Source organism: Prosopis cineraria, unplaced genomic scaffold, assembly GCF_029017545.1.
Source record: "Prosopis cineraria cultivar Desert tree isolate PC_DT_omini unplaced genomic scaffold, ASM2901754v1 PC13, whole genome shotgun sequence".
Classification (NCBI taxonomy): Eukaryota; Viridiplantae; Streptophyta; class Magnoliopsida; order Fabales; family Fabaceae; genus Prosopis; species Prosopis cineraria.
Window position 1 is genome coordinate 1,409,035 of NW_026555344.1, and position 24,376 is coordinate 1,433,410.

At 31.9% G+C, this 24,376-nt stretch overlaps 2 protein-coding genes and 1 pseudogene across 3 annotated transcripts; all 3 read right to left on the reverse strand.

Annotated features, from left to right (window-relative positions):
• Positions 1 to 4,030: 4,030 nt before the first annotated feature.
• On the reverse strand, positions 4,031 to 6,828 carry LOC129290896 (ferric reduction oxidase 2-like; annotated as a pseudogene).
• A 4,053-nt stretch (positions 6,829 to 10,881) lies between these two features.
• Positions 10,882 to 14,186, reverse strand: LOC129291538 (ferric reduction oxidase 2-like). 2 transcript variants are annotated; one of them, XM_054928952.1, is made up of 8 exons: positions 13,926 to 14,186; positions 13,709 to 13,817; positions 13,395 to 13,592; positions 13,015 to 13,249; positions 12,585 to 12,912; positions 12,173 to 12,413; positions 11,329 to 12,041; positions 10,882 to 11,238 (listed from the first exon to the last, which is right to left on the reverse strand). In XM_054928952.1, exons 1-8 carry the CDS (start codon positions 14,122 to 14,124, stop codon positions 11,096 to 11,098), a joined length of 2,166 nt encoding a protein of 721 aa, XP_054784927.1. In that variant the 5' UTR covers positions 14,125 to 14,186; the 3' UTR covers positions 10,882 to 11,095. The 2 variants fall into 2 exon arrangements, with proteins under 2 accessions (XP_054784927.1, XP_054784926.1); XM_054928951.1 differs by having other exon boundaries at positions 10,882 to 12,041.
• Positions 14,187 to 17,225: 3,039 nt separating this feature from the next.
• Positions 17,226 to 20,736, reverse strand: LOC129291519 (ferric reduction oxidase 2-like). The gene is made up of 8 exons (XM_054928921.1): positions 20,541 to 20,736; positions 20,363 to 20,465; positions 20,047 to 20,241; positions 19,129 to 19,363; positions 18,708 to 19,035; positions 18,303 to 18,543; positions 17,463 to 18,178; positions 17,226 to 17,368 (listed from the first exon to the last, which is right to left on the reverse strand). The coding sequence occupies exons 1-8, from the start codon at positions 20,734 to 20,736 to the stop codon at positions 17,226 to 17,228; spliced, it is 2,157 nt and encodes a 718-aa protein (XP_054784896.1).
• Between the last annotated feature and the right edge of the window lie 3,640 nt (positions 20,737 to 24,376).

Below are 24,376 nucleotides of genomic sequence, written 5' to 3' on the forward strand. Positions count from 1 at the left end.
ACCCTTAGCCGAAAATAAATTTTACTGGAAAATGACTTAATTATTCCTTTTAATGAAAGAAAAACAATGAAACATGAATTGATTATTAATGTTTAAATGTGTCGTTGTCAAAGCCCAAATTGCTTGTTGTTTATGTAGGGGTGAACATTTGTTTCATTAAATCCATTCTATCAATTTTTTTCAATATTGTTAAAGTTTGAATATGTTGTTGTCAATCAAGAATTAGCTATTGCCAAAACCATAATAGTTTGTCATTTATGCAGGGTGAACATTTATTTTATTAAACTTATATTGTTAGATTTTCAATCTTGTTATCGTTCGAATGTGCTGTTATTAATCATGAATTAGTTGTTGTTAAAGTCTAAATAGTTTGTGATTTATATAGGATGAGCACTTATTTCATTAAACATGTATTGTTAGTTTTTCATCTGGTTAAATTTTGAATGTGTTGTTGTCAATCATAAATTTGTTATTATTAAAATTTGAATGGCTTGTTATTTATATAGGGTGAACATTTGTCATTTTAAACTTTAAGATAATTTTTTATTTTTCATAAAAACTTATTTTTTGTTAAGGACCAATGAAGTGTCGTAAAAAATCAAAATCTTAAGGGTCTTCTTTAATACAAAATACCTCCAAGGATCTTTTGGTGATATTTTCTCTAATATTTATGTCCCTCATGAATATTGCACCGCATAATATTGATGAATTATGTAATTGCCCCTTAGTTGGGCTCGCGATTACATAAATAATATTACTTATGATTTATTACATTTTATGTTAATATTAATAAATTTCAACCTTTCAACCGTTTAATACAAAATTTGAAATAAGCATATACAAGAAAAAACAGGTGTGGCATCTATTGAGAAAAAAATAATAAAAAATAATTTAAGATGGTTTGGTCACGAATAGAGAAGGGCATGAAGACACCTGTGAGAAAGTGAAATGAATAATCTTGAGCATTATAAAGAGAGATAAAAGAAAGTTAAAAAAAATATTTATGAAAGTTGTTGAACAAGACATCTTAGTTAACAATATTTCTAAAAGCTTGATTGATGATAAAATACAATAAAGTCGTGCAATTCATAGACTTGACCCTACTTCTTCTTCTTCTTCTTGTGGTTGTATTAATTAATTCCAACCAACCTTATTAATATAATTCCATGAATTAGAGCGTTACACACACACACAGATTGATATTTGATACACACTTTACCATGATAATTAAATTAGTGAGAATTTTAGTGAAGGATCACTGTAGAGAATTAATTTTAGGTGGATCCAAAAAAATTCTGAAATTTTAGTTTAGTTCAAGAGAGAAAAGTCAAAAGAATTTTAATAGTGAAAAGATTAAAATACCTTTCACTTATTATACAGAATCATCAGTTGTTAATTTTCTTACTCTAATTATTAATTTATGAATATGAGTTATAAATTACATGAGTTGATATGTTAATAATTATATAAGACTTGATATTAGTTTTTCAATTATAAATAGTAGCATCAGTTGTTAAATTACTAACTTATTAATTTACTAATATCAATTGTAAATTACTGACAGGTCATGTAATTTACACTTGATGTTAGTAAATTAATAAATAAAGTTAGCAATTTAACAATTGATGCTGCTATTTATAATTGAAAAAGTAATATCAAGTCTTATATAATTATTACAATTGATGTTAGTAAATTTAATAACTAATGTTATTGATTGTTTGACAAATGGATATAATTTATAAGTGATATTAGTAAATTAACAAGTGCAATAAAAAAATTAACAACTAATGATTCTGTATAATAAGTGAATGATATTTTAATCTTTTCACCGTTAAAATTTTTGAATTTTCTCTCCTAGATTGAACTAAAATGTTAAATTTTTTTTTAGACTCATCTGAAATTAATTCTCAATAGTGGTCCTTAATTGAAATTCTTTCATTAAATTATGTTTTTCATACAAACGCAAGCGGGGATAAATCTTTTGGTAGAAAATTTACACTTAAAATATATTGATTTATTTATATATATATATATATATATTACTTTTAGAATTGTTCGTGTGTGTATCTATATATATATATTTATGTATATCGGCCATGATTTGCTTTCAATAATAGAAAATCAACACCAAATAATAGGAAGATTTTTTTGGATGAAATAAATTATATTTTATTGCTTTTTAAAATTAAATTTATTATTATATTTGAGCGAAATGGGGTAGTAGCTGTTGAACTCTTTATCAAGCGCGGGTTGTTTATTTAGCTAGAGAAGTCGAAACCTTGAAACATGGGTTTGTATTTAAATGTTAAAGCATTCATCAGAGTTTAATCGGAAACGCACTCTACGGACTATCATTGTATGACTTCAATAATGCGGTTTACATTAGTTTAATATGTGCGAAGTACAATATAAAGAGTACAGTAATAGATGTCGTACATTCACGTTCCATTACGCCAAGTTCAATCAATGAATATCATTCCGCAAGTAGTGCTCTATGTGGCGTTTGTCAGATTTTATCATATGCATCGTTAGATTTTTGTCAGATTTTATGCCCATTGATGTCTGGGAAAGAGCTGTCAAAGCTTGTGGCATTTGTCAGAGGAACTCAGTTTGATTTAGTAGTAAGAAGAGTTTGCTAGTTCCTTATTCTAACGTCTCCCTTCAAACAGATTGTTTTCTTTTTAGTGCTTAAGCTGTTTAATGGCAATTAATTGCAGGAGTATCTTCTTTTTTTTGAGCAAAAATTGCAGGAGTATCTTCAACGTGAAAGATATGGGAGTGCTCGGCTAGAGAATTTTGCATCAGGCCTGAACTAATAAGCCAAAAGGTTTACTTTAAGTTGCCGTGAATTGACATTTTTTTTTTTTTTCCCTGGAGTGACTAAGGGCTTATTTGGTTTCTGCTTTTAAAAATAGTTTTTTTTTATTTTAAAATAATTAAAAAATTATTTGAATGAGTGCCTTGAATTTAATTGTTTTCATTTTTTTGTTTTTAAAAACAAGAATATAAACATCTTAAAATTATTTTCATTTTATTTTTCTTATGTTAAAATGATGTCTTTGTCAATAAATTTTTTTAAAAAATTCATCAATAATATTTTTTTAATATTTATCATAATTTCATTGAAGTCTTTAAAAATTTCTTTGTCAATAAATTTTAAATTAAAAATATTATTTTACCCTTAATGACAATTTGTGATTTCTTGTTTAATTATTACAATTTTTTGAATAAAAGTTGTATTTATTTAAATAAAAGTTGTGAATGAAATTTATTATTTTAAGAACTTATTTTTCAATAATAAAAATTATAATTAACAAGTTATGATTTTTTGTTCAACTTTTGCTATTCATATGACAAAAGTAGTTATTCTTTGAGCAAAAGTTGTGATTATGTCTTATTTTTCAATAATAAAAATTACATTTGATAAGTTGTAATTTTTTATTTAACTTTTGAGATTTACAAAGCAAAAATTATGATTTCTTAAATAAAATTTATGATTGAGGCTTGTTATTTTTAGTAAGGATAAAATAATCTTTTCACTTTAAAATTTATTGACACATAGATCTTTAGAGACTTTATTAAAATTATGACATTTCAATAGATCAAATTATTATTTATATAATTCAAATAAATTTTGTTGTCATTTTCCCTGTATATTAAGTACTAATAAATTTTTTAAAAAAATCACTTGATCGTTTTTCTAAAGTTAAATGTTAGAAAATATAAGATATTTTTTTAATGTATGATGAATTTTTTTAAATTATCCTCAGTAATAAATCATTCCACCATTCACTTTAAGATATCTTATTAAATAATTAAATAATGACAAGAATTAAAAATAATTAACTAACTTATTAAAAAGTGTAATCCAATTAAAAGAATCATTTCTGCACCAGCAAAATAGTTCACTGAAATTTTAAATCAAGTTATTCTTAAATAAACAGTTAAATGTGCATAAAAACTACGCGGGTTTCATCACAAAAACATGCTTGATACGCTTGAACTCAAAATTGATAAAACCAATCCCTACTTTAAACTAAAACATCGATCAACAGTCTTAAAATTTTCATCAAACAAATGGATGTATACAAGCTAAGGCCATGCATAGTAAACAAATTAAAGGAAAACGAAACCTTACTTTTGAGGTCAGGTCTTTCACCGTAGTGTACGTTAACAGCTTGAACAAGGGACTGAAAAGGAAGGCTTTCCAATTCTCTATCTGCATTGAAAATAATCGGAGCTGGTGACTCAGTTAGCGTTGACCCTTCCATGTTCTAGATCTTCGCTGCTTCTTTCGCATTCTGCTTCTTGCTCTAAAGAAATGCTGCACTAGCAGTTATGCTTATAGCCACACATATCACCATGTTCAGGAATGACTATAAAGCGTATGAGAATACCTCGTTCGTGTTCTGATCAATACGATAGATGTAACAACGGGTTATAATCCCAAAAATGATAAGGTACAGAATGAAAGATGATGAAATTACAGCAGCAAGCCAGAATGGTTCGGACCCAATGTAGCAGACACGGACTCGTCAGTTGGATGTGGCTTGAAACATACTGCTTGAAGAGGGTGATGATGAGGTTCATCTGGTTTAGGCTCTTTCTCTATCATGATAAAAGCCTCTATTTTCAGGTGAATGTTGGAAATATCAGATATGGGCATTGGATAATGGAAGGATCACGTCTAGCATTGATAGAGATGAAGTGTTCTTGAACGCACAAATTAGGATAACTTTCGGAATTGTGGATTTGAGTGTAGTGCTCTGATAGTCTGATACATGAGCTCGCGAATGATAGAGATAAAAGGGGCGATCCCACTACCTCCACTGACCATCACAAGGCTCTCATATCCGGTTAAGAGAAGGGAGAAAAAAAAAAAAAAAAAATCGTCCGTGAAGGAACAATACATGCTACCAAAGTTTAGCTTTAACCTAGCTTAGGACTCAAATTTATGCTATGGCTCACTCCTGTTTTCAAATTGCTTTACAAGTGATGTTTTATTTCCAAGTTACAGACCTGAGAAAATCGGTCGATGCAGGTCCATCAGGGCCTTCAACGGAAAGATCGAGACGATCTATTGAAGAAGATGACAGCATTTGATATAGCTTCTGAGACCACCTTCCCTTGCTTTTGATAAGAATACTTAGTTTATCAGGCTCCAAGCTATTATTTGAAGTTACAGTGAAGGGATGCCGTTGCAGATGGGATATGCCTGGTACGTTTATAAACACAACACTCGTAGGGTTATAAGTCAACCCTGCAAGAAAAAGAAAAAGAACTGTGATGAGCGCTGAATCAAAATTCTGTAATAAGCAGTATGAAACACAAGACCCTACACATGTTTTATCACGTAGTGTTGGGATGCAATTAGTATTCAATTACCATGGCTTTTGGAGAAGTTGATCGAGTTCTATAGTGTGTGACAAGGCAGGACGCGAGCAGAAGGCAATCGAACATGGCGTCGTCACTGAAGAACCTGAGGTAACGATCGAGCAAGAAGAGGTAGAAAGGAGTGAGAACAGTGGTCATAGAAGAGATGCTGACATGCCAGGCGTAGAAGGCGAAGAAGACGATGTAGAAATAGTGGGTGTAGAAGAACAGCTCAAAAGCTTTTCTCCTTATACCATGCACAGTCCCCACCCACAGAACCAAACCAGCAAGCAGAGATATCTCTCCCGCCAAATTGGATATCCCAGTCTTATTCATCCCATTGACATCTGCACCCACCACAAGTCCATAAGCAAGCCATTCATTATATTTAATTCACACCAAAAAGTGTTTCACATATATAACCTCAGAAAGTTGGTGTTGATATGCCCAGGAGATGGGATACAAAGCACCATGAGCTGTGAAGAGAATCATGGCCTGGTGGCCTAGCCATATGTGATATTTGATGGAGCTTTCAGACGTGAGGCAAGAACTGGCAGTACAGAAGAGCCACGTGCCACTGGAAAAAATAGCATCGCTCAGCATATGTATCGTGTGTCCCATCCTCAGCGGTACCTTTTCCGTTTTCTCCTGCCGTCTGTCCGAGACAGAGTCACATTGAATGATATGGGAAAATTACGGTGAAATAAATTTACGGTAATTTTGTTCAGCCTTTGAATAAGTAGGTAACAAGTATATAAAGATAAAACGTACGGTTTCTTGCAGGAATCTCGTGCTGGTGTCATGTGGTGGTGTTGGAAGTGGGAGTGCGAGGAAGTTATAGTCAAATAATAAGTGATGGTCCAAACGATAAGTGCAAGCAACAAAATGAAGGTCAGCTCTACAAGAGGCCCTTTCACAAGCATTAGTCGGCGTTTTCATATAATCGTACTTTTTTCTGCCATTGCTGCAACGATTGTGACAAAATTCATATCAGAAGAAAAGAAGCATAGAAAACTTCATAACAGAATCGAAAGACATACCTTTCCATGTTGCTGCTGCTATTTGCTTTATTGGTTATGTGGACATACACAGAGCCCAAAGCAGCTAAAAAGATTACAGGGAAACAGAAAATCAAAAGGTTCACAGCTGCAAGAAAATACTCAAATTAGAGATCTTACTATATATAGCTACATATATCAAAACATTGCAGAAACCCTAACACGATGATGGCACAGAAGCTAAGGGATTTCTATTAAATGAATTACACCTGCCTTGTGAGCCAAAGTAGGTAGAGCTAGTCTTTGATACGATCTCTGAATGCCATTTGCCTCGGTTGGTGTTGGTGGGTCTCATTGTCCACATGAAAATTGAATCCAGGGACACTATGAAAGCCACAACCCTTATAGCAGATTCAAGTCTGCAATAATTTTCGTGGGAAGCTGATGACCGTGCCATTTCTGGAGTCAACGTCTCTCTGTCTATTTGTGTGTGTTTGAAAAGAGTTTTCAGTGTGGGAGAATGCGAGTGGAGTCCTTGTATTTACAGTTTGAGAATCGAAAGCTGAAACATATAATGTGGGATATGATTAGTTGATTTTCATGCAAATTGAAATGATGAAAGCGACATAATCAAGTAGAAAGTTCATGAACTGATGATAATAATAGAAAAAATTAGTAAACAAAATTCACCGAGATTCTGTGAGGCAATGCATGAGGGACATCAGTGTAATTTGACGAAATTCATTTTTGTTTTTCAAACTTGACATATAAATAACTTCTATTGTTTGCCTTTAAATTTGACACCCTGAAAAGTCAACCCTTTGAATTTTCTACTTTGCCCTGAGCGGAAAAAAGTATCTAGCAAGTTAAATGATTGCAAGGCGAAAATTTTCAATTACAAATAGAACACATTTAAATTCTAATGTCGTGCTTGGTTAACAAGAGAAAATAAGGAGAAGAAAAAATGTGAAGAGAGAAAAAAGTCGAGGGATACAATTTTCTCTGCCCATACTTGGATTAGCAAGATAAAATGGGATAAAGAAAAAATTATTAATTTTATATGGACAATAATAACTTTATTATTTATAAAAAAGTATTTTTATATAAAAAATTAAAATTTTAACATATTATTTATATAATTTTTATTATATATTACTGATTAAATAAAAATATAATTGTAAATTCTTTTATTCGATGCTAGCAAAAAACATTATTTTGTCCAATTTTAATTTTACTTCTTAAATTATTTAATATATAATAATATAAATTTTAAAGTGGAAAGCAAATTTGGATGAAAGATTCATGGGTAAGTTTTAAAAGAGTTTTCTCTCAAAAATCTTTTCATATTTAGAAAAAAAAATTGAAAGTAAAAATATATGAATTCCACATGTTATTTTTCTCCCAATTTTCTGTCCCTATCATTTTTCTTTCCTTAGTGAAGGAGGAGACCCACTTTTTTCTCCCACTTTTCCCTTGCCCTTATTTTTTTATCTTGCCAAGCACAGCATAAATGTAATTCTTAGTGTATAGTAATTAATATGAGTATGTTTGTAACTATTTAAATTAATATTTAAAATTTATTTTCTTAAAAAAAATCAACAAAAACCTAACCATTTTCATTCAAGAATTAAATATGCTACGACAAATTGAAAATATGATGATAAATATTTTTGTAATGATAGGAATATTATATTAATAATGCCGACCTCACTTAATTAGCTAAGACATATTTTGTTATTGTTGATACTGAAATAAGTTTCACTAATTTTAAAGCGGACAACAGATGTATTAACATATTGATATAGTGAGAAATACTTAAACAGACTAGGTACGCCACATCATTTATAATCTGTTCAATTAAAATATTTTAAGTAATTTAAATAAAATATTGTATGACATTTTTTAATTAATTTTATTAACAAATGCAGGATTTCATACTTTTTATCTTTTTATTATTATTAATATTAAAATTAATTTATATTTAGTGTTATCTAAATATAATATTTTCATTTGATGAACTACAAATAACGTAATGGCTCGATCTATTTAAGAATCTCTCATGATATAGCATTGATTTCAACTCAATGCTTGACGGTGTTGGTACCCTGCCGTCCAACTCGTTTCTCTAGAGTGTGCACTTGTTTGAAGCATTTATGAATGCGTCATTTATTTAGCTATTGTAAATTTAATGCATATGCGTTTACGGATATTTAATTTTTTAAAAAATAAACTATTTTTCATTATATATAATCTATAAAAATTAGTATTATCCATATTCCTAAAGTTTGTTCTTTGAAAAACAGAATTTTTCTCAAATTGTTTGGGAGTCATATTTTTAACGGTTGAATTTATATATTCTGTTTAAGGTTAATTAGATTTTTTTATGCATTATGGAAGAAACAATAACCTGAAATTTTTAAAAATCGACCCTTTTATAGGTCTCATTCGGACTACACTCCAGGTATTATATATATTTGATTATTTATTGATGGCTCTAGTTAATTATGAAAGCTTTTTAATTTGGTTGGACAATTAATCTAACATAGTTGATGATTTTGGTTCATTGACCTTAAATTCGGCCTGTATGACAAGGATATGGATAAATATTATCCAATTCGTACATATGTTCTTTTAAATTAAAACCAGTCGGATCACAATTAAACTATGGTTCAACTGCTAGAACTTGAATTAGTGCTTTCACTCCACAGTTATGAAAATATTGGTTTACTTATACTTGTCCTTGGGCAAGAAGCATATATACGGTTTTTGGCTTCTCCATTTTTTTGCCATGATGAATCCCAAATCGTAAGCATATGAAGGCAGGCTTGGGATTCAATCTTGCATACTCATAAATATTAAAGAAGTGATCGTGACAGATCAAATACACTACTCAGTTCTCTATTCTTCGTTCACTTTGCTGTTACCTTTTTTTTTTTTTTAAGATTTAACAAAAAAGAGTAAGGGATATTAGATGAGGTAACGTGCATTTTAAAGGCCGAAGCCCGCAAGAAATAGCTGGACCTAAGCCCAATGATATTAAATAGCTCGACCCGACCCATATAATGTTAACCTTAAACATATGTTCATTGCTTCTCTACTAGATGAGCTTAAGCTAGAATTACATATGGCTATTAATGCACTATGGAGGGATATGTCTCAAATATCTCTTAGAGAGATCTATCAATTAGTTCTATTTACTTTGAATAAGCAATATGTGAAGGGCAGCAACATTTGAAATCCATGCTCAAAAACCGTATTTGAAGATTAAATGTAAGGAGCATGAGATATGCTCTTGCAAAAAAAAAAAAAAATAGAGCCATTTTCACAATTATAAACACAGATCCTTCAAGCCTAAAAGGCATCCTATGAGATTTAAAAAAAAAAGGACTTCAAGATTAGAGAGGTCAAATAGATGTTTCATCTATAAACAAAAAGGGCATTTTGTCCAAAAAGAATATCCTAACAAATCCAAAAAAAGATAGAAATTACTTTTTAAGGTCTCCTAGCACATCATAATTAATGTCTTACCTGAATATTTTTAAATGTCATTTCGTCTAAATTCAATATATGTATAGTTGGAAGATGGCTATTTCCCGAGAAAATGTTGGGTTTGTTCATGAATAAAATTTCTCATTGCCCTTCTCAAAAATGGTTATACAATAACAGAAATAACAAATTAATTATTAAAAATATGATTCCATTTTGACAAACTCACTACAACATTTTTTGTTTTAGACAGCAGTTTTATTTGCAACAGTTCTAAAAGTGTTGTTTAATATGATTATAAGCAATAGTTTTGTATGTTGTTATTGATCCTCTACTTTAAACAACACATTTTTAGCAACATTTGAAAAATATTTCTTAAAATAGAGTATGCAACAATTTTCAAGTGTTGAAATAAAAGTATTAAATAGACAACATAAAAATGTTGCTTATAAAAGTTATTTAATGGTAACATTTCAAAATTGATCTCTATTCTAATAGGCAACAAAAATATAAATATTCCTATAAATTTTCTTTCGGGTAACATTTAAAAACAATTGCTTATTATTTTTCTTTACATAAAAGTTATTTTTTATTTATTTGTATAATTTTATATAAAATTTTATTTATATACTCTCTTAATTGTTCAATTTGTTATTTGGATAGATTTAAAAAATTAATTTAACAATTATATATAATTAATATATGTATATATGTATGTATGTGTAATATTTTGCATTATAATATTAATAAGTTAATTTAAAGAGTGGTTAAAGTCACTCATTTCTTTCAAGAGGTTTAGGTTCGAATTTTAGATAGAGAAAAAAATATTAACATTTAACCTTTTAACTATTTTGCAATAATTTTTAAATGTTACATATTTTATATAATAAAGCAACATTTTAAAACTGTTGCAACAGGCCTCCTAAAAATTATTGTCTATTTTCATAGTTTTAGACAACAATTTTTCAAAAGGTATGGCTAAAGATAATAAAATTATTGCTTAAAATAATAAATAACACTCAAGTTAAGAAAATTTGAAATATTTTTCAAGCTTGTAGCAACACTTTTAAATTGTTTCAAGATAACAAAAAGCTGTAGTGTAATTATTTAGACCCGCTTCATATCAAATGAAAGCAACAGGGTCCTTATGTATGTCCGCTTATTGGGTAAGCTAAGATCTACAGCAGCTATAATGAAGATTCTTTGCTGAACCAGAAGAGCAAATTGTACTTATAGAATCACCAACTAAAGCTAATGGACTCAAAATGAAGATTCTTCGCCGAACCAGAAGAGCAAATTGCTGCAACCTCTTGCCTCATCTTCCTCGGACCTGAAACAAGAACTCCCACGCTTGACTTATCTTTGTGTTCTAGAATTCTTCCTGCATGCATCAACAAAACAGTTCGGTGATCTTTCAATTTCAATGACAAACAGATACCCAAGTAGACCCAACAGAAGATGAACAACTTACTTTTGAGGTCAGGTCTTTCACCGTAGTGGACATTAGTAGCTTCAACGACAGACTGATGAGGAAGGCTTTCCAACTCTCTATCTGCATTGAAAGTCATCGAAGCTGGTGACACAGTTGGCGTTGTCCCTTCCATGTTCTGGATCTTCGTGGCTTCTTTACCATTCTGCTTCTTGTTCCAAAGAAATGCTGCGCTAGCAGTTACGCTTATAGCCAAACATATCACCAACATGTTCAGGAATGACTTCAAAGGGTATGAGAATTTCTTGTTCGTGTTATGATCAATAGGATAAATGCAATAACGGTCTATGATCCCAATAATGACAAGGTACAGCACGAAAGAGGATGAGATAATAGCAGCGAGCCAGAGCCAGTGGTTCGGACCCAATACAGCAGACATGGGTGAATCAGATGGATGTGGCTTGAACCATATGGCTCGAAGAGGCTGATGATTAGGGTTATCTGGTTTACGTTCTTTCTCTCTCGTGATAAAAGCATCTATTTTCAGGTGAATGTTGGAAATATCAGAGTGGGTGCCGGATAAGGGAAGGATCAGGTCTAGCATTGAGAGAGATGAAGAGTTCTTGAATGCACAAATGAGCACAACTGTTGGGGCTGTGGATTTGAATGTTGTGCTCTGATACATTAGCTCGCGGATGATAGAGATGAAAGGGGTGATCCCACTGCCTCCACTAACCATCACAAGGCTGTCATATCTGCTTCAAGACAATATTTCAGAGTGAATGGAAAATAAATTGAGAAAGGTAGTCGCCACTTTAAGCAACATCACTTCATATTGATGTGGATATTGGTTTATATAAATTTATCTTAAAATGATTTTACGAACCTGAGATAATTGGTTGAGGCAGGTCCATAAGGGCCTTCAACGGAAACATTGAGACGATCTATTGAAGAAGACGACAGCATTTGGTATAACTTCTGGGACCAACTTCCTTCGCTTTTGATCACAACACTGAGCTTCTCAGGCTCCAAGTTACTATTCGAAGTAACAGTAAATGGATGCCATTGCAGGTGAGATATGCTCGGTACATTAATGAATATAACACTCGTGGGATTATAAGTCAACCCTGCAAAAAACCAAAACATAAATAAAAAATAACCTACTGCGATGATTAACACTACGGAATATATTCTGAACGTACGTGTTATATATGCAAGTATCAAACACGGGCAATACCATACTTAACAGAAAAGCCTTAATTTGTATTTGGTGGATTCGATTAATATATAGTAGTTACCGTGGGTCTTGGACAAGTTGAGTTCTAGGGAGTCACAAGGCAAGAGACGAGCAGAAAGCAAGCGAACATGGCGTCGTGACTGAAGAAATCTGAGGAAACGATCGAGCAAGAAGAGGTAGAAACCAGGCAGCACAATAAAAGTAGTATTCATGCCCACATGGAAGACGAAGAAGACAACGAAGACGATGTAGAGATAGTGAGTGTAGAAGAACACCTCGAAAGCTTTTCTTCTTATACGAGGCAGAGTCACAATCCACAGCACCAACCCACCAACCAGAGATATCTCTCCTGCCAAATTTGATACCCCAATCTTGTCCCATTTCAGCATCTGCATGCACACCATCATAACCAAACCTATCAATTCTCAGATTTAAAATCTTTCCAGAACCGATCATTTGAAGCGTTGAGTTGTAGTATATATATAATTAACCTCAGAAAGTTGATGGGTGGTTGCCCAGTAGATGACGTAAAGGGCACCATGAAGAGTGAAGAGAGTCATGGTCATGTGGCCAAGCCATATGTGATATTTGATGCAACTCTCAGACGTGAGGCCGAGCAGTGGCAGGACGGAGGAGCCACGTGCCACCGGAAAGAACAGAAACGCCAGGAATATGTTCCCCACTAATCCAATCCTCAGAGCTGCACTTTCCAATTCCTCTTGCCATCTGTCAAAACCACCGTGACATATAGAATGATTAAATGTAATAAGTAAAAATAGAGGAGTAATTTTGTTAGTTTTTAATGTGTGTGTTCATATATATATATATGTATGTATGTATGTATGCATGTGACGAGTACAAAAGTGGGTACACTTTGTCGCCGGACTTTGCTGCTGATGCCTTGGTGATTTGGGAGAAACCGTTGATCAAATACTCAGAAAGGGACCAAACGAGGAGGGCTATGAACATAACAAAGAAGGCCAGCTCTACTGTGGACACAATTCCCAGAGGGCCTTTCACCAGCATTGGACGTTTCCATATGATCTTGTATTTTCCTCCATTGGTGCTGCTGCATTTAAGATTGTGCCACAACTGTGATATATCAGAAGTTTTACGGTACATAAAGAGAGAGAGAGAACATAGCATGAGAGAAGCTTCGTAGTCGTAATCAAATTCAAATGGTACCTTTTCATGTTGATGCTGTCATTTGCTAATTTTCTGGCTATATGGACATACACACTGCCCAAGACGGCTATGAATAACACAGGAAAACAAAAAATTAAAAGATACGCACCTGCGAAAAAATGCTAAAACATGTTAGTGCCTATACAACAACATATAAATGAAAAGAAGGATTCAGGAAATCGTGAACGTTGATATTATATTGAATGAATAATGAGACCTTGCGAGCCGAAGTAGGTAGATCTAGTCTCTGACGAGACCTTGGGAGCCCATTTTAAATAGAAGGTGTTGGTGGGCTTCATTATCCAGAGGACGATCCAACCCAGAAACACCACGAAAGCCAGAAGTCGTATGGCAAATTGAAGTCTGAAAAATTGTTCGAGTGAAGGTGACCTCTTCACCATTTCTGGTGTCATCATTACTTCTCTCTAGCTCGCTCTTTGTTTGTTTGATCAACAAGGCAAGTGTTTGGAATTGTATTGGGAAGAGTTTTGGGTGCGGGAGAAGTGAGTGGAGTTTTGGTATATATATAGTTGAGAATTGAAAATTGAAATTACAAAGTGGGGTTTGATTAATCCACAATCTTATACAAAATTGAAATTATGAAAGGGACACTAAGAAGGAAAAGAAGCATGGCTCGTGAACTTTTTGGAATGTGAAAAATCAATAAATAATTCATCAAAGATTTGGTGGCACAATTCATGTAGGACTCCCATTTCATGAGGGACTTCATCATCGCAATTTGACATATTTGTTTTTTTAGTTACAGAAAATGACACTTAGATCTTACAAAATTATTTTAATATCTGTTAGATCTTAAAAATTTTTATTAAAAAATGATTTGTAAATATTAATCATAACAATATTACAAAATATAAATTATTGAAACTAACCTGTGAAACTTAAATGTCCTATTTATCACTATTACTCTTATAGATATCTAAATGAGTAAATGTTTCTTCCAGTATATTTTACCTAAACTAAAAAAAATATTAAACCTTATTAACTCTATTTTAAAATTTAATAAATTTTTGCTCTACCCCTAATAAAGAGAATTATTTGTAATAATTTTTTTAACGTTTAATAAAGATAAAAAAGTAAAGATAAACATAAAAAAATGGTAAGTACCATATAAATAAAACAAAAAAATTAACCATTTCTTTCTTCCTATAAATAGGATTAAGAGGAGCATTGTTTTTAGAAAATTTTTTAGAACTAAATCATTTTTTTATAAAGAGAACTAAATCGTTATTAAATTGATTTTTTTGGGTTTAACCGTTTAAGTGTCATTTTATTGTTTTCTATCTTTTTTGGGCATTTGACATGAATTTTTTAAGCCATTAAATCTGACATAACTTGAAGGTCAAACATCGCAGTTTTGCAACTTGTCCCCAGTGAAAAGAGGCATGAAAGGATGAGGATTAATTAATGACGTCATACGGGGCAAATATAATAAAATATTCTTTAATAATCACGGGAATATTCTATCTACATATGGAGTATGCTCGAAGTTTCACGCTTTCGTTTATTTTTTTGCGATCAATTTCGCTTATTTTAGTTTGTATGATTTTTTTGATAAATGTGGCCGTAGTGAGACATTCATTATGTTAATTTAATTATTTGCGATATTTTAAATTACTAGTTAATATTATTTATATTTTTTAAAATTTTTATAACATAAAGACTATGATGCCATTAATTAAAATTATTTATTATGTTTAATTTTCATGCCATTTATTTTTAATCATTTGTACTCAATATTCAAAGTCCTTAAAAAATTTAAGAAATTTAAATGAAATATAGTCCCGATGGATTGACTAGTCTTTTTTATTCAATTTTAAATTCAATTGGATGACTTTCTTATTAAAAATAATTATTGTAAAGTTTTCAAAATTAATAGTGTGGGAGCATGCAAGCTCCTCGTGTCTCTCTAAAAGTTTACTTGGGAGTTGGGTCTGCATCATGTGCAGATGTTGTAAATTACCAACGTGGCATCTTTGCGGGGCCCAGAGGGGCAAAAAACGGATATCAGAGTCAACTGCACATCAATTTAGGTTGATTTATATTAAAATTATTACTTATACAAATTAAGAGTTATTATTAATGAGTCAATTATTAAAAGTCATCAATCAATTACTAAATGGGTATATTTTAGAAAAGAATTTTGCATTTATGGAATCCAGCTAATCAAGCTACATTTTATTTTATCCTTGAGGAGTAGTTATTTGTCTCTGAAATTACTAAAATTTATTTTTTTAATTATACTTTATCTTTTTCATACCTTTATATTCCACCTAACAAACTTTCCCTCAATTTTTAGGGAGATCATATTGCTGAAATGGGGGTGTCAGTTGTTTTGGTTAAGGATAGGATTTGCTTTCAATATATATAAGAAAAGGATTGTGTGTTGCAGCAAACAAGCAAGGCTCAAGGAAACGTCCAAAGCGTAAAAGACACTGCGATGGGAGATTTCGTGAAACAATATTATTCTTTTTTTTTTGGGAGAAATAAATAAAAGAAAACAGTCAGAACAGAAAGATATATCAATAGCTAGCACTCAAAAGGAATGGTCTCCAAAAGCAGGATGGGAGCACCAGTATCCGAGTCGATCCGCAGAATGAACATGCATGATGGAAATCAATGTCATCTAATTAAGTTACTGGTATGATGCATTGAATCTGCCTAATAAAGTCCGTGAAAATGGAGAAAGAACAGAAAGAGCAGTATATTATAGCCACCAATTCCGCCATAGTTTGAATCCCAGTACCCACTTACCCTATGAATCACGTATGACACCACCGCATGCGCCATCTTCGTCCACCATATTATTCTGTGTCCACCGTTTTGCCTTACTCCTTCAAAGTTGAAGTATTTTTTTATACCCTTACTTTATTTATTATGTAAGTTTTTAAAAAATAATATATTAAAATTTCAATTATCATTATAATTATTTTTTAATTTGTATTTCTTTAAACTTATATCATATATTTAATAAAGGTAATAACATATCATTCCAAAGATGTGGAAATTTTTAAGTGATCAATATTTACCTAACTTTATTTTAAAACTGTAAAATGGTTATCAATGTTCTATATTATGATGGGAGGAGTAGTTCTCCATCTCTATGTGATACTTTCTCTCTTATCTTATATATGTGTTATTTTTTAAAAACAAATTGATTGATAGTTTTCTTTTTAAGTCATTTTATGTAAGAAGATAAATTATTAGTTATTTTCTTCTAATTTTATCTTTTTATAATTTTCTATGAGAAGAAGTAAAATTTTACAATGAGAGAAAGTGTTTTTAAAAAATAATTACATTTAATAATTAGAGTAAATTGAGAAATTTCTTTTTAAGGCAGCATCAATAATAATTTAATTATCTTTCTTCAATTTCAGTAAAGTAAAAATGACTTATTATATATAACTCTAGATAAAGTGCAAAATTGTATATAAAGTTACATATATGACAGTACATTCTTTACGTCGGCAACAGCTGCAACGTAAAGAGCACTGTAGAATCACCAGCTAAAGCTAATTGACTCGAAATGCAGATTGTTAGCTGAACCAAAAGCGCAAATGGCTGCCACCTCTTGCCTCATCCTCCTCGGACCTGATACAAGAACTCCCACACTTGACTCATCTCTGTGTTCAAGAATCATTCCTGCAAAATCAACAAAACAGTTCAGCGATCTTTCAATATAATATCAATGGCAGACAGATGCCTGGGTAGACCCAACGGAACATGAACAACTCACTTTCGAGGTCAGGTCTTTCACCATAGTGCACATTAGTAGCTTCAACAAGGGACCGATACGGAAGGCTTTCCATTTCTCTATCTGCATTGAAATTCATCGAAGCTGGCGACACATTTGGCGATTGCCCATCCATGTCCTGGATCTTCGTTGCTTCTTTCGCATTCCGCTTCTTGTTCCAAAGAAATGCTGCACTAGAAGTCACGCCTATAGCCACACATATCGCCACCATGTTCAGGAATGACTTCAAAGGGTACGAGAACATCCTCGTCGTATTATGATCAACAGGGTAAATGTAGCAACGGGTTATGATCCCAATAATGACAAGGTACAGCATGAAAGAGGATGAGATTATAGCAGCGAGCCAGAGCCAATGGTTCGGACCCAGTACTGCAGATATGGGCGCATCAGTTGGATGAGGCTTGAACCTTATGGCTTGAAGATGGTGAATAGGGTTATTATTATCTGGTTTAGGCTCTTTCTCTCTCGTGACAAAAGCATCTATTTTCAGGTGAATGTTGGAAATATCAGAGTGGGTGCCGGTTAAGGGAAGGATCAGGTCTAGCATTGAGAGAGATGAAGAGTTCTTGAATGCACAAATGAGCACAATTTTTGGGGCTGTGGATTTGAATGTTGTGCTCCGATATATTAGCTCGCGGATGATAGAGATGAAAGGGGTGATCCCACTGCCTCCACTCACCATCACAAGGCTTTCAAATCTGGTGAGCATAAAAAGAGAGAGAGAGAGAGAGAGAGAGAAATGAATTGAGAATGAAGAATATCATCACTAGTGCCAAATCAAACGTTAAAACCAAAACTGATAGTCCAATGAGTTGAGCAAACCTGAGGTAGTTGGTTGAGGCAGGTCCGTAAGGGCCTTCAACGGACACACTGAGACGATCTATTGAAGAAGACGACAGCATCTGAAATAACTTCTGGGACCAACTTCCTTCGCTTTTGATCACAACGCTGAGCTTCTCTTCCTCCAAGTTGCTATTCGAAGTAACCGTAAATGGATGCCATTGCAGGAGCGATAAGCTTGGTATGTTAATAAACATGACACTTGTTGGACTATAAGTCAATCCTGCGTATTAAAAAGGATTAGAAGAAGGCACTGTGATGAACGCTGGTTTTGGCTCCTCTGTAGACAATAGGTTACCCAACAGATCTAACTAAAAAATTCACTTTTTTCTGGTTATATATAAATCCAAAATAAGTTCTAGTGAGTGGGAAATAGTATTCAATTACCATGGGTCTTGGAGAAGTTGAGTTCTATAGATTGACAAGGCAATAGACGAGCAGAAAGCAATCGAACACGGCGACGTGATTGAAGAAACCTCAGGTAACGATCGAGCAAGAAGAGGTAGAGACCAGGGAGAACAATATAAGCGTCATTAATTCCAACGTGGAAGACGAAGAAGACGACGAAGATGATGTAGAGATAGTGAGTGTAGAAGAACACCTCGAAAGCTTTTCTTCTTATACGAGGCAGAGTCACAATCCACAGCACCAACCCACCAACCAGAGATATCTCTCCAGCCAAATTTGATATCCCAATCTTGTCCCATTTCAGCACCTGCACACTCACCATAGCCAAACCTCTCAATTCTCAGTTCTAAAATCTTTCCAGAACCGATCATTTGAACCGTTGAGTTGTAATATGATTAACCTCAGAAAGTTGATAGGCGGTTGCCCAGTAAATGACGTAAAGAGCGCCATGAATAGTGAAGAGAGTCATGGTCATGTGGCCAAGCCATATGTGATATTTGATGCAACCCTCGGACGTGAGGCCGAGCAGTGGCAGCATGGAGGAGCCACGTGCCACCGGAAAGAACAGGAACGCCAGGCATGCATTTCCCACTAGCCCAATCCTCAGAGCTGCACTTTCCAATTTCTCTTGCCATCTGCTAGAATTCGAAGGAAGTGATGGATGCAATTTAATTCCCTATTTAATACTCCTCCGGCATTTATCATACTCGTCTCAAATTATAGGACACTTTTAAAAGAATTTCTCTGTCCCAAAATATAAGACACTTTGAATAAATTAAGATTTCATTAAATGCACTAATTTTAATATTATCTTTTCTCTTTCTATAATTAATTTTCATCCATTCTCTTTTCAATGTATTAAATGATGAGTATTTTTGAAGGTTTATATTTTTATTTTGAAAAGATAAAGTTATTAAACGTATTTAATGAGACTTATTGATATGTAAGATTTTATTTAAAAGTGTTTTATAATTTAAGATGGAGAGAGTAGCATACTTTCAAATGTTCTAAATATTTTGAAAAAAGTTTAATTTTTTTCTTAATATTATAAAAAAATAATTTAAAGTATCTTCAAAAAAAATTAATTTTTTTATATTATAAAAAATAAGATATATTTTTATTTTTACTCTTAATTTTAAATAATAATATAATTATATTAAATGTTTTCATATTAATTAATAAAAAATAAAATTAAAAAAATAATTTAATTATTGAAAGATGTCTTATATTTTAAATTAAAAATTATTTTTAAAAAGTATTTTACAAATAGAAGGTAGGGAATCAACCAGGATCCAAAAAAAAAAAAAAACGGTCGTACACTTTGTGGCCAGATTCTGCTGCTGATTCCTTGCTGATTCGGGAGAAACCAGACTCCAAATAAGAAGAAATCGACCAGACGAGGAGAGCAACGAACATAACAAAGATGGTAAGTTCTATCATCGACACGATTCCAAGAGGGCCTTTGACCAGCACCGGGCGCTTCCATATGAGGTTCTTATTTTTTGCGCCGTTGCTGTCGCCGAGATCGAGCAAAAACATGTATCAGAAGATAAACACAGAGAGAAAGTGAAGAAGCGTGTGAGAAAATTCAAAAGCGGAATAGTACGTTAACACCGGAACAGTACATATGGTACCTTCCCATGTTGATGCTGTTGGCTTTTTGGGCGATGTGGACATACAAACAGCCCAAAACGGCTATGAATAATACAGGAAAACAAAAAATTAAAATATTTGAACCTGCGAGAAATACTCAAAAATGTGAGTATATAACACACATCAAAAGATGAATTCAGAAAGTGCAAAAGATGAGACCTTGTGAGCCAAAATAGGTGGAACGAGTCTGTGATGCGAGTTGGGGGCGCCATTTTAAATAGAAGGTGTTGGTGGGTTTCATTATCCAGATGAAGATGAAACCCAGGAACACCACTAAAGCCAGAAGCCTTATTGAAGATTGAAGTCTGCAATATTTTTCAAGGGAAGCCGACCTCTTCGCCATTTCTGGAGCCATTTCAAGCTAAGCGGCGCTGTGGGCTGTGGCAAGCGTGCTTTTGAGAGAATTAATGCTCAACGTGGGAGAATATTGTGTGTGAAATTTCGGTATTTATAGTTGACACTAATGGTGTCCTCACGGATTTGGATCTGCAGTCATTCGCTTTATTATTATATTTTTTTTCCTATTTTAATGGTGTCAGATTGCTTATTATAACATTAAAATAAATAAAAAAATTATTTACTATTAAATATTTTTTAAAATCATTAAATGAATAGTATGTTTATTTTAATATTTTAATTAGCAATCCCACACTATTAAATTAAATAAATATAATTAAGTGAATGAATGGAATTAGATATGAAGATATGTATTGAGAAAGGCATGGAGATGATGTAAATGGATTTGTCCTGTCATATCTAAAAGTTGGGTTTTTCTCTTTTTCGTAAACATAGTTTGAAAGAGTTGGATTTTAGGGACAAAGTTGGGCCCTTGACTAAAAAAAAAAAATCAAACGGCTTAAATTTTATTGTATTCTATTTTTAATTTTTAGATTTTTTTTTGAATTTTAACAGCAGCGGAGATTTAAAAAAAGAAAAGAAAAGAAAATTTTTACCTGTCAATGTTTGAAAAACCAAAATTTAATATTTATAATGTCAAAATTAAATTTAAATGATTAGGTTCTCTTTCTAGTTTCTGGACAATGAACAGAAAGCTCATCAGATTCAGGTATAATTAATTGGCTGTCATAAAAATTGAAATTCCGGAAGGGGCAGTAATGAGAAGGAAAAGAAGCATGCAGGGTTCATGGACTGTTAATTGGAATGTAAAAATTAGTAAATAATTCACCAAAGATTTGATGGAAACAAATTGATGATATATTCATACAGGACCTCAATGTAAATTTTGACGTAATTTGTTAGCAGTTTTTCAAATTTGACAATACTCTCTCTAATCTTATTTATAAAATTGAAGAATTTTTTTGATCCAATCTATAAGTCTTATCATTAAATTTTTATTATAAATTTTTTATTTTACCCTTCATTAAATGTTAAAGAAAAAAATATACTATTAAAATATATATATTTAATAGGAGTAAAGTTGATAACTTCTTAAAATTTAAAATAAAGTTAATAATTTTTAATTTCTTTTAATATTAATAAAATATATTAAAAATAATTTATAAATAACATGAGATATTATTTTTTTGAAGCCCTTAAATTGACGTGAGTTGGAAGGTCAAACCTCTTAGTTTTGTGATTTTCCCCAATTTAAAAAAGGCATGAAAGAATGAGGAGTTAATGACGGCACATGGGGCAATGGGGCAATTATAAATATAATAACAAATCTTCTTTCATAATGATCAGAACATTCTATATCCCCCCTCTTTATCTTTTTTTTTTTTTTTTTGCAGGTAAGCAAAACCATCACTCGCTTTTTTCTTATTTATTATTAAAAGTACATATTTTAATAAATATTTATTATAATTTTTTAAATCATTTCTCATAATTTTTATTTATGAGAAACAATTAATACAGTCTTATTTTAATTAAATAAAAAGATGTTTTTGTTTGATTTTTTTATTTTCAAATACAATTATTATAATAATTAATTTTCTTAAATTGTGTGATCTAATTATTTTCTTTTGTATGTAGAAATGGACTCTACATAGCCTAGACATGTTTTTCATAGAATGAGATTAACATGAATACCGTTTCCAATATATAAATAATATGCTTTATAAAAGATTTGATAATAAGTACACTCTTATGATCATGAACAATGTAGCCCATTTTTCATAATTTGTATGCACTAGTTACGTATTAAAAAGTTTGTTGACCGAAAAAGTTATGCAGTAAAAACTTTCATTCATTTTATTTTGTGTAATGTTTTTAGTAGAGAACGTTCAAATTTGACTGGTGAGGTATTTAACTATTTATACAATTTACATCACATGCAATGATTATTAGTTCGATCTACATCTGTTCAGACATTGATTGGTTATTTTGTTTTTAACTTTTTTTTAAAAAAATGTGTTAATGTTTTTCAAAATTAAATTTCGCATTTATTTTAGTTAAAAATAAACGTCGCAATCACCATAATACAACAAAGTTATTACTATTACTAATATATGAAAAATAAATATACAGGAATGAGAATTATCTGATTTAAATGAGGTAAATAAGATAATATTATTACTAAGTAAATTATTAATTTCTTGCATAATCTAAATTATGAAATTATTATTAAAAAATAACTTGATTGGAATGGAATAAAATTTATTGAAACACAAAAAAAAAAAATTAATTATCGGAAGAACCGGTCTCGTCCAAAGATAGTGTAGTAGCAAATTCTAGTAGCATGCAAATTGCTAAGCAAGCCCCTCGTGCCTCTTCGAGAACCAATTTCCGAAAAAGGATGGTGTGTTGCAGTAAACAACTTCCAGATTTTGAATGCGATACTTCGTGAAGCAATGTTACATATATGTCCATATATCTTCAACTCTTGGGATATTTTATAACTCGTAATTTGAGTCCACTTCTATATGTAAATTCAATACTTAACTCAGTGACAATTAGAATGAAAAATATCCATATTAAGCCCCACAATGAATAACACAAGGCCTCACAAACATGCCGCAGAAGGCAGAACAGTGCCCAGTCATTGTTGAAGACTTGTGAAGCCAACTACAATAAGTTGACTCTGTATTATACGTGCCCATGAATGTACTCTATCTACGCAAGGCGATGGAGTAAAATCATACTGTTCAGTTTTCTCTTCTCCCCTGTCTTCTTTCTTTGTTTCTTTCTTTCTTTCTTGATATATCAGCAAGGTTTGAATACCATCATCAACTATCTTTCTGATCAGCATGCTTTTGTAATTTACCTGATGTGCACTTTCATCCTTTTGTCTCATTCCCTTTGTTTTCTTTTGGCCTAAGTCTTGTTCCCCATCGAACCGCACATGTTCATTCCTGCAGATTATCTTTTATCTGTGTACAGAAGAAACCCAATTCCGTCGCTATACCATAATTTGGCAATTACTCAAACAAATATATCATCTCGCCTTTCTCCACTTCTCTCTTCCTCTATTAATCAGATCTATCAAATTTTAATAATTTTAATTTTTTTATTCATTTTACATTTGAACATGTCCACAGTACTTCTATAAAATTTTAAATCTAATCCGCTTAAATCTAATCTGAACAATACAGATTCAACAAAAAGAAAGATTTTTCAGATTTAAAAAACTCTTAACTTGTATGTCGAACTTTCATATTTTTCAGATCTTTGCCCGCCCTATTCTCAGTCGTCCTCAATTCTCATCCTCGATCTGAATGCATAATATTTAAATAACATTTTGAACCAAAGAAGAGAACGACAAACTTCAGTTTGAACTAATAATATTTCAGATTGAAACCACTCATACTTCTCAAGCAAGATTTTTTCAAATAATGCTTTCTCTTCATAAATATTATGGAAAATCAAAATTCAATTGCCAGATTCTGAAGGAGGGCAGCAGCAAATTTATTTGAACTAACAGTCTAAGGGATAGGATGTCCAACTAAGCTGCAAGAGTAATTGTCCATGCACCTAGATATAGAATTATAGAAAGTGTGAAATAGTGCTTCGTCTTCTTCAGGTTGAGCATGCTCATG